Source organism: Pholis gunnellus, assembly GCF_910591455.1.
Source record: "Pholis gunnellus genome assembly, chromosome: 17".
Lineage (NCBI taxonomy): Eukaryota > Metazoa > Chordata > Actinopteri > Perciformes > Pholidae > Pholis > Pholis gunnellus.
The window spans coordinates 19595803-19610130 of NC_136544.1; the positions used below are offsets into that span (position 1 = coordinate 19595803).

Below are 14328 nucleotides of genomic sequence, written 5' to 3' on the forward strand. Positions count from 1 at the left end.
CTCTCAACCTTTGCTCTCTTAAATGCAGAGCCAGTTTGATGGTGCGTTTATGTGCTTCTCATCAACTTGTAAAGATGAAAATGACATCATATGTAGGAGATGGCTGTGGACCAGGAAGTAATAATTGTGGGTTTGATCTGCGGCTACCGCTATCCACATGTTGAAGTGTACTTGAGCGAGGCGACACTGAAGCCTTATTACTCGTGAACCGTTTACTCTGCTGCCATTCATGTGTGTGTGAGTAAATGACAAGCACTTTGTTAAGCACTTTACTGTAAAAGCACTATAATGGCCATTATATATCAGCACGGATGTAATGACAGGTTTTACAGATGAATGGTACTATAGACAGAAGTCTCAGTAAACTTAAGGTCACAATTTGATAATAACTTAAAAATCTTTGACAGAATTTTTGTCCCATAATCTTCTAAAACCTCACAGTGATTTGCGTCACAGTGATTACAGTATGAGGCGTAAATATGCTGAGATTTCAAACTGTGTAGACTTTTTAAATTACCTAAACAATTCATTAGACATTCCTACAATAACTGCTACTGATGCATATTTACTTGTTGACTCAGTTATTTGCACAGATAATATGTATTAACACTACTTCCTATCAGGGTCACGTCTGGATAAACATTTTTTGATGAGGAATGTACCTTTTGGTTTTATGGTGGTGTGGAGGTAAGAGCATTTATTACAGAAAGGCCATAGACTGTATACAAGAAGCGAATGTAGTAGTTGTGACATCACCGATTTGTTTGTGGACTGAGGTTTTGAAGCCATGAGTTTGGCGTTTTGGCCGTCGCCATCTTGGCTTTTTGCAACCACTGAACAGAAGTGACCATATTTTGACTTTGTTGGAGTGACGTAGAGACACTGTATAAGCTGCTGGTAGCACCACGCCCTATAAAGCATACTCTGCTTTATGGTCTGTTTGACTCTAAATGGACCATCATCTACTAAATGAACATCATGCTGTATTGAAGAAGACTTGAAACTAGAGATTGAGACCATAAACTCATGTTTACAATGTTTACTGAGGTAATAAATCAAGAGAGAAGTAGAGTCATTTTCTCATAGACTTCTATACAACCAGAGGAGTCACCCCCTGCTGGTCAGTAGAGGGAATGCAAGTTTTATACACTTCAGCATTGATTTTACTTTTCAGAACCAGAGGTTGCCGCCTGATTTGGACAAAGGCTTTAGAGCAGCTTTTATTTCGAAGGCTAACTTTCCTTACTTCTGGTTTTATTTTAATTGGCTCTGGCTGCCCTCATGCAGCAGGACAAGACTTATAAAATAAGTGCAGAAATACCTTCATAAATCAATTTCAGGGTTCCATGCGAGTAATAAAAACCACAAAAGATCTAGGAAACAAAAATGTTCACAGTTTGTCCTTACGTGGCTTTTCTTTGTATGAATTACCTCAGAAGGGTTTCTTTATCATCAATGATTTTATTTCGAGGAAGTTACACGTCTATGTCAAGCGTTCAGGCTTCTTGGGAAATCTACTGAATTTTTCATACAAAACTTTTTGTGGTATAAAACATGACTACACTAACAACATGAGCAGAAACAGTTTAACAGTCGATTCTCCAGCAGACGGGCCAACCAGCATTTTTGCAAATTGATACCTGCTGTCAGACACGTCGTGATACGAATGATAAAACATTCTTCGGTGCCACATGTAGCAGGTTTTAGGGAACTCCTGTTTCTGCTCCTTCCTGCAGTACACATTTTAATATTATCTGCAAACACTAAATGACTCCGTCTTCAGACCGGCGTCTTGACAAACTCGAGGTGCAGAGATTAGATGAGTCAGTTTTTGTTTCTGTTCAGAGCGAGTCTTTGAATGTTTGCAGACAGAGGGAGTGCATCGCCTTTGGGGGGGTGGGGGGGCGGGTGTTCTCACAGCTGCATCGTGTAGTTGGCAGGAAACAGCCCGCTTTTCCCCCGCAGCCTCCCTTTCCACCACGACGCGTCCGAGCGATCCAACAGCTCGATGATGTCGCCGGCGCTGAATCCGAGTTCGTCGTCTTCCTCCGCGTGGAAGTCGTAGAGCGCCTTCACCTGCAGCGTGGACGCCCTCTGTGGGACGGAGGAAGCACGACGATCAATACCTCACGGACGACTCAATAGTCTTCAGTGGTAAAGACGAGTTCATTGTTTTCTTTAAAGTTTTCTTTATGATAATATAAAAAAGCATTTTAGTACATAGAGATGTGTGTACAACAACTCAATACTTTGTGTTCTTAACTTATTCAATTTCAACGAAAACATAAAATCTGCTCTTTGTTTTGTGTTCGTGTTGTGTCATTCCTCTCCATGACTATTATATGGACTTTATTAAGGGATGTCGAGGACAAATGTAAAGATGACAATGCTAGTAATTTAATAGAACTAATTAGGTCGTGTAAATACACACAACATTGTTATTTTGAGTGCACAAACTAATTTGAGGGAATACTTTGGAATTTGAGGGCGTTAATTACAAATTAAAAAAATAGCATTTCTGCAGAAATGATGAAAGAAGCAAGTTCATTTAATTAAGTTATCAAGTTTAATAATCGACGACTTGTTCAAGTCATGTCGTCAATTAAAAAAAATCCAGTTCTAGTTTCAAATGAGAGTATTTGTCATTTTATTTTATATTATTATAAATTACATTTTAGTCTGAGAGTAATTTGATGTGGGTTCTGGGAAACAATCACATAAAATAATAAAATCGTGATTCGTCGCCCTGTTTTTGACCACGTGTGTCGTGAGGAGAGAGGACTGCTGACCTGAGGGGGAGGCATGGTCTCAGACGTGCGACGGGGAGGATGAGCGGCTGGGAGGGGGCTGCTTCTTCCTGTGTGGCCGATGGTGTGAGCTCGCTCCTCCAGACCGACTTTCTTAGCCTGTAAAAGACGAGAAAACGCTTCAAGTTCCTGCTTTAGCTGACTGTAAACTAAAACAGACAAATGTTATGTGAGCCGTAATATGGTGGAGAGCCACAGCGGGTTTCTGAGGGAAATACTGTGGAGTATTTCAACTTATTTAACAAAATAGAAATCATCCATCTATCCGTTATCTGTAATTTACCCTCATCAAACAGCGATCTTTCAGCCAGGAGACCACTGTTCGCTGTTCACGATCTTTTCCTAATCCTAACTAAGTATTTGACCATCATTTATTAAACCTAACTAAGTATATCATGATCTTTTTCCTAAAATGCATGAATAAATGAGGAGTAACTTCACGTGAGATATCATAAGAACCGTTTTATTGCAGTGCAACTCCGTAGACTCAGTGAAGAGGACCTGTCCCCTATGAAGATATGAGGGCTCTTTCTAAGCTGACAAAAACACTCAATTTATTATATCTATTATATTAAAAAAAAAAATCTAGTTAGCAAGGAAGCCAAGCCGTTGCCAACAGTTGACACATTTAAGCAAAAAGCAATGCATAAATTAACTGATATAGTAGACAAGTTGTTGAAATGTTCAAGTGGCTTTACAAACTTGATGTAAAAATTGACACAGCATAAAAAAATATTATGACAAGATCTGCTCTTATATCATTTATATAATTAAAATCAGACTAATAAAGAGAAAGTGTACCAGCTGGTTGTGAGGCTGGTCTGAAGATCTGCGCCCTGAAGCAACGATGGCTGCAGGCGTGTTACGTTGTTCAGGCAAACTTCCCCTCTTCACCTAAAGGGAGGAAACAAGCAGGGAGAAGATGACTGTCACATCAGGAAACTACAGCGGCCATTTCTATTTACATGTTCATTAATCAAATGTTTCTCATCTGATATGAACAAAGACGCAGGTAAGCAAAGACAGATTCAAAACATTCACGTAAACATGGAGGCTATGATTTCTTATTTATCTAAAATATTATGACAGTAAACACAAGTATTTCTTTAACTTCCTGAAAAAAAAGCAGAAAACTGTTGTACAAGATGTGGAAATCAATGATTTAATTAATTTATTATTAGACTGACAAAACGGATATAAAAGGTGTAAATATGACAATTATTAATAATCTCTCCCTCCACAGCTGATTCACTCTCATTAAAACATGAGCCATGAATCGTGCATCAGTTGCAGCATTTATCTGCCTTTAAAAAGATATTGTGCTAATTATATTACGGCACAAACACACAACCTTAACCTTTTCCTGCAGAGTGAGGAAGTCGAAATCCTTTTGTCCATTTCTGAACCACAATCTTTAACACCAAACCCACATGTGTAGGTCGCTGTTTAAGAAGTCGGTTTAATAGCAAATAAAAACTAAGCAGCAGAGTTGAACGTACCGACTGGACGACGGAGGGGCTCCGACTGTCCGAGCTGCCGTCGTTGAGGTAGATCTCCCTGGTTTTGGAGATGGAGGTGGACTTGTAGAACTCCACCAGCTTGTTTAGGGAGGTGAACTTCTCCGACCACAGGAAGTAATGGCCTTTGTTGTCTTTCATCACTTTGAAGTGCTGAACGTCACTCTCGTGCCTGAGGGAAGATAAAAGCATGTGTTGTTAAAATGTTAATATTAGCTGCACCTGAACAACTAACTGAGCAACCGATCTGAGTGTTGAAAAATTTTAAACGTAAACTTAAAAGCTCTTCAGCCAGTTCTTTGATTAAGAAAGGTTCGTAGAGATTATTTACATCCTTTTATTAACTTAATTTATTGTATTCACGTTTGAATTGTATTGTATTTCATTGTTAATTAATCAATCACTTAATTTATTGTGTTTAAGTTGAAAAATGCTTTTCTATTTAATTGCTATTTCATTATCGTTTTATTTTTCACTTCTTTTATTAAACTGTTTTATAAATCACCTATTTCATTGTATTTAAAATACCACAAATAATGTTTGATTGATTGATGGATTGATGGATTGATGGATTGATGGATTGACTCCTCATGCTCCATCATTCCTGATGGATTTCCTCAGCTGGATTGTCCTCTGCTGGTCATTGTACAAAACTACAACATCACAGTAAACTAAAGAGCATTAAGTCAGATCCTGGTGGCCGTAGTGGAGGTGAGTAGAGAGCAGAGTAAAAGAGAGCTGAATGTTTTCACTGGTGGTCTGAAGGACTGCAGACACTCTGAAGTAAACTAACTGAACTCCGCCTCTGACTTGTTTACTGCATCACTGCAGCTGCAGCTGCCTCCTGGTTCTAAATATAAGAAGTCTTGCAGAGTTTGCAGAACATCAGAGAAGCTACGAGGGCGAGATGATGAGTCAGAGTTGACGTCTTTTAGATATATTGATGGGCGAAGAGGAAAAACATTGGTTTACTCTTTTGACGGTTAAATCAGGCCACAAAGTGTAACTCATCTTTTACCAGATTTCAATCACACCTTTGTGTTAAAAACCACCAAATCTACAACTGGATAAGTAATTCAATATATATTCTTTTAATATGTGGTTGTCCGGAGTTTAAAGACCCAGTGATGAAGAATGAAGAATACTTTTTCCCAGTTTTAATCCTGCATACCTGTGGTAATAAAATATATTTCAAAAATCAGTATCACTATTTTTACATCAAATCCCTGTCTTTTCTCTTCAGTAAAATGGTTTCAAATGTTTAATGACTCATCCTGCTCTCAGGAAAGTTTACAAAAAAAATCATCCAATCAAATGAGACTTTGAGCGATTAGTTACCCACACCAGTCATATAAAACCTCACTTCACTGTTTGTCGGTCATAGTAGTAAACAAAACAAAAAGGAGAAAGATTAAAACATTAAACCTCGGATGACTGAACAGGATTCTGGTAGTTGATCTTATGCCTGCAAGAATCTATTTGAAGTGCTGCAACTGTCGCAAATTCACATCTGATTAACACAATGCTAACAGCAGCTAGCATACCAGCTAGTTACACATTAACTGATAAGAACTGATAAGAAGTCGAGCCAAAGACAAAGACGTTTGTTCTGTCACAGAAACCTCCTTTTGGAGACGAAGATAACGTATAAAACAAATCCACTTTCATCTGGAACTGAACTGACGGATATGGATTTACAGCAAAAACAAACGCTTTTTGTTCTGATGTGTCTCACACTTTTGAGACACAGATCTTCACTCACTTGACAGAGATGGAGAAGTCTCCCGGGGAGCTCTGGCATCCTCGGATCACAAAGTCTCCCACGTCTTTGCACCGGAGGATTTCCTCTGCAGCGCTGCGACTGGCGTCCTCTTGAAACCACCTGAACACAGAGAGGATTTAATGCTGCTGCTTATTTTATGTTGACAACACACACACACGCACACACACACCTACACTTATCCTTAAACAAGTATAGCTTTTTTGTCCACAAGCCCAAAAATGACAAACCTAGAATAAAAACTTTTAAATTAATTCTGGTCTCTTCTGAATGGGAACATTTTATTAACAAGTTTATTTTAAAGAAGTGGGAATTAGTCTATGTCATATTTAATCAAATTAAAAAAAGAGCACAAACATATGTTTTTGCTGTGTTGTATCTGCAGTACTGTTGCAAAATTAGCATTAAACTGTTTTCACTGATGAATAGATCTTAAAATGGTTTGCACAGGTGGATTTGATCTTTCAAACGATGTGTATAAACTGGATGTCATCCCAAATAAGAGAACTAATTCCCTTCCAGGGCCACTGCTTGTTTTAATGTCTCTAACCTCGGAGTCAGCACCTCGATGTAGTTCTGAGGAATGAATCCCTGCATTCCGTTCATCTCTGCTTTATACCAATCGTCTTGTGAGCTTAAAATCTGATCAGAGGAAGTAAAGAAACGAGACGTCACACAAAAGATATTTTGAATGCACATTAAGAAGAGAATCGTCATCCGCTGACCTTTAGTATATCGCCCTTTCTGAAGCTGAGCTCGTCGTCTCCTGTGGCAGTGAAATCAAACTTTCCTCTGGCTTCCATCGGGACGGGCAGGAAGTGTTCAGCAAGCGAAGAAAAGCAGCAAAGAGACGATCAGGGAGTCCACCACAAGGGTTTCTATACAGCGAGAAAGAATTTCAAACAATTAGAACAATAATTTCTTCCTTTAAACTGAGTTTGTATTGTCTTCTGACACCCTGTATGTAAAACAAATATTAATGTTGTAACCCTCATTACACCAAATGAGGAAATATTTAAAGTTTTATGTTCCATGGGATGTACAAAACATACAAAGAAAATAAACTATGTTAAATGACGACACAAATGTTTGGGGTCAATTCCCTGCTTGATCTCTTGGAAAAACTCCCATCACAGATATTTTAATAATCGTATTGGGGATCTGGGAGGTTCAACGATCCAAAACACAACATTAGGGTAAATAAAATAGAATGATAAAAGTTAAATAAAATGCATTCTAATCATAAAATAGATAAACAGAAGCTCATTTAACAAAATGCATTTGCACAGAACTCAATGTCTAGGTAGATTCAGAGCAGATTTTAAACACTTCTTACATAAAGTCCTAATTTATCCGACTTCTGTTTGTTTTTAGGGGATGTGATGGAAGGGAACAGGATGTTGACTGAATATAAACACTGAGCACAAACAGCAGCAGTGTCCGTTATTCCACTCAGACATTTAATACTTCAGTTCCTGGTAATAACACAGCGTGTGGTCATGTGTGACGGGTTGAAAATCCGCCGACATGAATGAAAGACATGGAAATGACATGCTGAGGTTATAGGAACTGGAAAAAAAAAAGATTGGTAATCTGTTCTTAAATTAGGAAGAGTCACAAAAGCCACTTCCTCGTTTGCTAACTGTTTACTTACAGATAGACAAACAGGACGGGAATGCAGACGTCGACGCATCATTAGTGGAAATCCAATTGAAAGAGTTAAACTAATGGAGTGAGGACCAAAAAGTCCAATTAAAACAAAACCTCAGGATTTGAATCCCATGACAGCAGTGACTGTATGTCGAGAGTTACTTTTGGATATTTTCCCACAGATGTGAATAAATTCTTCACCCTGTTTGTGGTTACAGAGAGAAGGATGTGGTATCATGAAGTGAACTGAATCTACCTTTGTTTCACTCGTGCAACTGTAGAGCGCTTTGCAAATGTACAACTTTATACTGCAATAAAATACCCAGTGTGTTCCCTTTCCCCACGGGGCAAATACACATCTCTCAATAAACAGACACATCGTATCTTAATATACATAGCTCCTAAAATAAAGTCAGTTTTCTGAATGCACTTTTATCTGTTTGAGGGTAGAAGACAAACCTCCTAACATACCAGAAATTTACTTTAAATGTATTGTTATTTCAAACCAGATGGTACTTTTGCTGTCGCCAGGATGGTGTAGCTCAGATAATTTACAAAATAGGAATTAGAGAATTAGTCTAGCTATCTAAAAATATTGTCAACTCACATTCATACAATTTTGTCGATTATTCAATAAGTTTCTCCACAAAGAATCCTGCAACCACTTTAAATCCTGTTTACACGTGTTTATTATTTTCTTGGAAATAAGAATAAAATAAAGAATAAAGAATAAGAAATTTATAAAATAAATAAAAAACAACTAATCGAGTAAAGAAATCTTAGTTGACTGAGATTAGTCGGTGCCGCCCTGGATTAAAAAAATTAATAAACACTTAAAATGCTCTTTAGCGAGTGTAGCGTGAGCTTGTTGCATAGATTAATAATTGATAATACCAAAATATGTAACGGCAATCAAACCGGTGAAGGACAGTGATGGGACTCAACTTTGACTTTCAGAGACTATTAGGTTTATTTTAAATAACAGAATTCCTCCTCCAATTTATTAATATTGTCTCAAAATCACAGGCAGCTTTTAGAGTTCTTTCGCAAATTTTTCCCAAATCAAATCGCAGAATCAAGTTTTTTATAAATGAAACGTTTATTAAACTAACTGCAAAACACTTAAGGTACACTATGTAGCATTTATACAGACAGAATGTATGTTTTATTTAGTGTATAATCACCTGAAAATAAGAATCGTGTTTTCTACATACGGAGCGGGTCCTCCTCACAGAGTCCGCCAGGTTTCTACAGTAGCCCTGAATGGACAAACCAAACACTGGCTCTAGGAACAATTGCGTTTTTACGTCGACCACCGATGTTCTCCTACTCGGCACACAGGAAGTTTTAGTTGGTTGCAATCTGCAAACTCACCATTAGATGTCGCCAGATCCTGCACGCTGCAACTTCACCATTGCAGTTAATTTAAAATATTGAAAGACATCGATAGTGTTGAATATCATCCAGTTTAATCGATTCAAATCACTGTGTTAAACATTACGGTGGTGTCAATGAAGTGGTACTTGAATTTGTCTGACAGGACTGTCGACGTATAATAGGACTAATAAAGGTTAGGAAGCACTGAATTAAACCACATCAGACTAAGAATCTTATAGCCACATTTCTGGATCACTTTTGGTTAATTAAAGAAGTAGCAACGACTACAAAGTGGATCATAAACTCTAACTGACAGAACCAAACTTTAATTTTGTACCTGATGGTGTTCAAACATTATAAATGATAAATAAAGAGAGTACACGTCGTTTCTTTGGATCTTTTACGGTCTATTAAGCATCAACTATTGTTGTGATGTTTCCCCTTATTACCCATTATACACATTTCACCTTAATCTTGATATGAAATGTTTAAAGTGGTTTTAAATGAATGCACTTTGATTCATAACTACATGAAACAGCCTCGCCCTGTCTCAGCTCCTGACTATGTGTTGGAATGCAGAAATAAATAAAGGGGAAATCAAATACAGTTTTAGTACAGCAAGCTGTTCCTGCATGACCTCAGGGACTTTTTCTATATTTCATTTTTGATATCTAATTCAGGCCTCTTCTGCTTCAGTCAGCATTTAATGATTGATGTTATAAACAGCAGCAACAAGAGAAGCTGGACGGGACGCTATCAATCAAGAGTCGACCCCATTAACGCTTTTTCAAAAGTTTGTTTTTAGCCGTTTATGTGCTGGAAGTACAGAACAGAAGTGTCAATATTAATGAAATTATTATGGGTCAAAGTTTGTTTTGGCTCAGTAAGCCCTTTGACTCCTTCTTTATGTTTATTAAGGGACGGATCTTAAATACCATGAATATAGAAATGTGCATTTCCAGTTATTACGGTGGGCGTAGTTACAGCCTCCGGAAACATTTTAAGGCTTTGAAAGAAAACAATGGGACAGATTACAACGTACGAGTCCATGCTCAGTAGATTAAAATGAAATATTAGAACCCAGCGTCTATCAGTCTGATGTCAAAAAGCCTCTGGGGGCAACGGGCAATATTTCTAGGGTTCACAGGTATCAGAAAATAACTTTGCATTCAACTATTAGTGCATTTTACTTTGAGGACCTATTGATTTAAATAAGGGCTATTCAAGTGTTCGTACTGGGGAGTTGATTTACCTCGAGTTCTTTCCCGATATAATCTTTTGGGAACAAGTGTTTTTGGGCACCATAGCATCACGTGACGGACCTGGAAATTGTAATTCCACCGTTTGATTCCGCCTCTTTTGCTCTCCACACGGACCGTTTACCTGCATTAAAGCAAAGCCGGCTCTAACATGATTGGTCAGTACAACTCGGAGTAGAAATGGAAACTAGAAAGCTTCCAATAGCAACGTCTTGTTCTACAGATTCTACATGTGGCTGCAGAATCTGCAGAGATTGTCAATAATGTCAATAAGCAAAATGTTCTTTGTTTAAGTTGGAACTCCTAGTGGCCCGTATTGACATTTGTGACAGGAGAATACAACCACCAAAGCACGTGACGAGTGGTTTTCCTGCATTTGTAATCTACTTTAAAGACTTTTATTTGAAATATAATTAATTTACTTTACAGCCAAATACAACATGCATCATACTGACAATAGACTGCAGACAATGGCTGCAGATAACTATTATCTTCATTAATGATGGATGCGCCAATGATTTTTTCTATCAATAATAATTGTGTAAACAATGGATGAAATGTCTTATTTTGTCTGACCAACTGTCCAAAACCCAGAACCAGTGCATTTATGACAGTTCTACTTAAAAACAACGATTTAAACAATTAATTGATAAGAAGAATTTTTGTTTAGGGCTGCAACTTTACTTTGGGGTTACTTTCATTATCAATTAACCAGCAATTTATTTTCTCAATTAATTGTTTTTGCAGAAAACCGTCTTCTACCGTCACATTTCATCCAAAAGTCGATTAAAAAACAAAAGATATTCAGTACACTATCTTAGACGACAAAGAAAACCAGCAAATATTCACACGTGTGAAGCTGAAACCAGTGACTTTTTAGCATTTCTGTTTAAAAATAACAATGAATTGATTATAAATTGTTGCTGATTAACGAGTGTGTGTGTAGACTGAGGATGAGAGGAAGTTGATTTTGAAGATACTTTGTGGTTCATATCACCACACCATGTACCAACTGCATTTAATAGTTTCAGTTGCAAAAAGTATTGCGTGCAATGTTGCATTTTAGTTCTCAGTATCTTGACTTCAGAGGGTTTCTGTCTCGGCCTGTGATCAGAGAAGCAGCTTTTTCTAGAACTGCACCGTCGTTCTCAGAATCCAGTCTTTAAGTAACTAACAATACTGCAATATATTAAAATAAAATTACCCCTGTGGATGTTATGCTGTTACATATTATATCATGTGATTGTTGATCAATGTGTAAGCAGTATTTTTCTGTAATAGTTGGTCACCGTGGTGCTAGTTTTAACATTATATAAATGTTATTGCATCATGGTCTGTAAGATCATTGTGGGATTTTAACGTCAAATCTGAATATATCTGAAAAACGACTAAACACTGATTTTTGTAGAGCTGCAATGATTATTTTAATTATCTGTTAATGTGCTGATGATGTTATATTATCATTTAGTCTATGAAATGTCAAACTAATGTGAAACATTGTTTTGTAAAAAAGGACATAAGACAAGTTTAACAGCCACTTTTCAAACAATTTTCTGACATATTTAAGAAAAAACGGGGAAAATACACCAAAAATGATTCTGAACTAATGAGATTGTGACTGACTATCAGTTATGATGACCTCCTCTAACCCTCCGTGTTACACCAAAACCACTTCCCCAAAGAGAGGGGAGTAAAAACTTGCAGCTGAAGAGCAAACCCTCCAAATCAAACAGAAAGATCCAGAACATGAACAAAGGCCTTTGATCATAAACAAACATTTAATACATAAATATGTTAGAAGAATTCAGCCCGCTGTGGGTGTCCATAAAATAGATTTTAATTTAAGCCAGATTCTATGTTTATTGTAGCGTTGACTGTTGCAGATGCAGCAGAGATTTCTGCAAGCGTTTCATTCAGTAAAGAAAAACAAGGACATATATTGTAACATAATACTGTCTGAATGTTGACATAGTTAACGTTATAGCGATAGAGAAGTGAGAAAGAGAGAGAAAGAGAAAGAGGAACATAACTGAGCTCTCACTAAAACCAATATTTTTTTACAAGGAAGTATGGTTCATCATTTCAACTTAAAGTTGTCTGATAGTTAATCAATATCGCGCAGCTTACCTTTCCTCCTCCGGAGTTAAACTTGATGAGTTTATTCTAAGGCTGGCCTCGTCTCCTTCCGCAGTGTGAACACAGCAGCATATTTAAAGGCTCAAAAAATATATGTTTGCATAACCAAATAAAAGTCCTGCTTTGGGTGACGGATGTGTTCTTTGCTCTGTTGGCTGGATGGAGTCCAGTAAAGTCGGATGATTTGTGAGCTCCGTGTGTCTCTGCTCGCTCTGCGTGACGAGAAACCGCCTCCGATAGAAGTACCAGCCACGGAGCGCGTTACAGTCACTTCCGCCCTCATTTTCAAAATAAAACTCCACTTGTGACGAACTAATGCTGACAAATAGGCGAAATGTAAAGGAGTAACAGTTATAACGGTTACAACAGCAGGTAGCTGGTCAAAGCTTATCAAATGTGAATGCAACACAATCAATGCAGAAAGAGCACAAATCCCTTTTTAAAACATACTCCAACAGCTCACAGGTCACACAACTATTCAAATATTTTAGTGAAAGTACCAATTCAACAATGCTACACTACTACACTACAAGTAAATATACTGCATTTCAACTCCTATAAAAGTTTTTAAGTGCATCAGCAAAAAAAGTTGTGTGAGGCTATTAAAAGTAAAAGTAGTCCACTTGTTTCAGCATTTTAAGTAAGTGTTTGTGGGACATTATTCGCTTCCTTGCAGAGAGTTAGATTGATACCATTCTAATGCCTGTTCGTTTAAATATGAAGATACAACGGACGATAAGATTTAGCTTAGCTTAGCATAATGACTGGAAACAGGGCGGAGAGCTAGCCTGGCTCTGTCCTACATCATGAAAGCACCACTAAATGATTTTTAGTTTGTTCAATTTGTAGTAAGCAGAAATGTAAATACATAAATTTGCTGTTTTTAAGTGACTAATATTACCACTTATGTCCCTGACTGAGTCTCGGAGGTGGAACTGTTTAAAAGAAGGTTAGTTCTCAAACTGTGTTCTCCAATTGTTGTTTTTATAGTTCGATTGTTGATTAAATAAAACAGACAATGTGGTAATGAGTGAGCACTGGACTTTTTAAAATCAACTACACTTGCATATTCATATATTGTATTTTTAAATGAGGGCGGTATATAGCCTAAGATCATTTAAAAAACAACAATAATAAAGGTTATCAAACTTTTTGATGGTAAAAAACGAATCAAACAAGCAGTATTATTACAAGCAGTATATTTTTAATTGTCTTAAACAAGTCTAGGATGAATCTTTAAGATTTAAAACATGTTTCAATTTAAACTTGTTTTCTCTCTTTGTGTCTGCATGTAGGCTACAATATAGTTATGGATCTTTTATTTATGCAATTGAGGTGAATGCAATTTTGTTTGTGGTGCACAAAGCATTTTATTTATCAACACGAAGGCTGAAATGTGCCAAAAACCTAATAATGTTAAATTCTGTTTTTGTAGTTGACTCCTTCTCCATTCTCCTTTTATTTTGCAGAAAAATCTGAAAGTTCCCGGTCTCTTTCTGGTTAACTTGATGCAACTTCCTCTTCCTTGCCTCATATTTTCACCACTAACCTTTCTCATCAGTGAACGCTTTATATCAGTGGACGGTCACAAATACTACTCAGTACTTCTGCAACTGTGGTTTAGACGCACGTGTACACAAGAAAACACTAAAAAAAGTTGAACTGTTAAACATCGTAATCAGATAATCACCAAATATATAAACATACAAGTGTGCACATTGATGCTGATAATTTAAGTCGTTACTACTAGTTTCTACTACAATAATTATCATGCAAATGTTTTGATAATGAATTAATATGTC

General features: G+C 37.1%; 1 protein-coding gene across 1 annotated transcript; it reads right to left on the minus strand.

The window, feature by feature from the left end:
• Positions 1-1024: 1024 nt before the first annotated feature.
• Positions 1025-12752, minus strand: grap2a (GRB2 related adaptor protein 2a). Its single transcript, XM_079176802.1, has 8 exons — positions 12518-12752; positions 6830-6982; positions 6655-6746; positions 6087-6206; positions 4307-4496; positions 3609-3701; positions 2790-2906; positions 1025-2094 (listed from the first exon to the last, which is right to left on the minus strand). The coding sequence occupies exons 2-8, from the start codon at positions 6905-6907 to the stop codon at positions 1915-1917; spliced, it is 870 nt and encodes a 289-aa protein (XP_079032928.1). The 5' UTR covers positions 6908-6982; positions 12518-12752; the 3' UTR covers positions 1025-1914.
• Positions 12753-14328: the final 1576 nt, after the last annotated feature.

Coding starts and splice junctions, on each gene's coding strand:
- grap2a (XM_079176802.1), bottom strand. CDS start 6,907: ATGGAAGCCAGAGGAAAGTTTGATTTCACTGCCACAGGAGACGACGAG. Junction 4,497..6,086: donor GACTTCTCCATCTCTGTCAA/GTGAGTGAAGAT, acceptor ATCTTCCCTCAG/GCACGAGAGTGACGTTCAGC. Junction 2,095..2,789: donor AGACCATGCCTCCCCCTCAG/GTCAGCAGTCCT, acceptor TCCGTCCCACAG/AGGGCGTCCACGCTGCAGGT.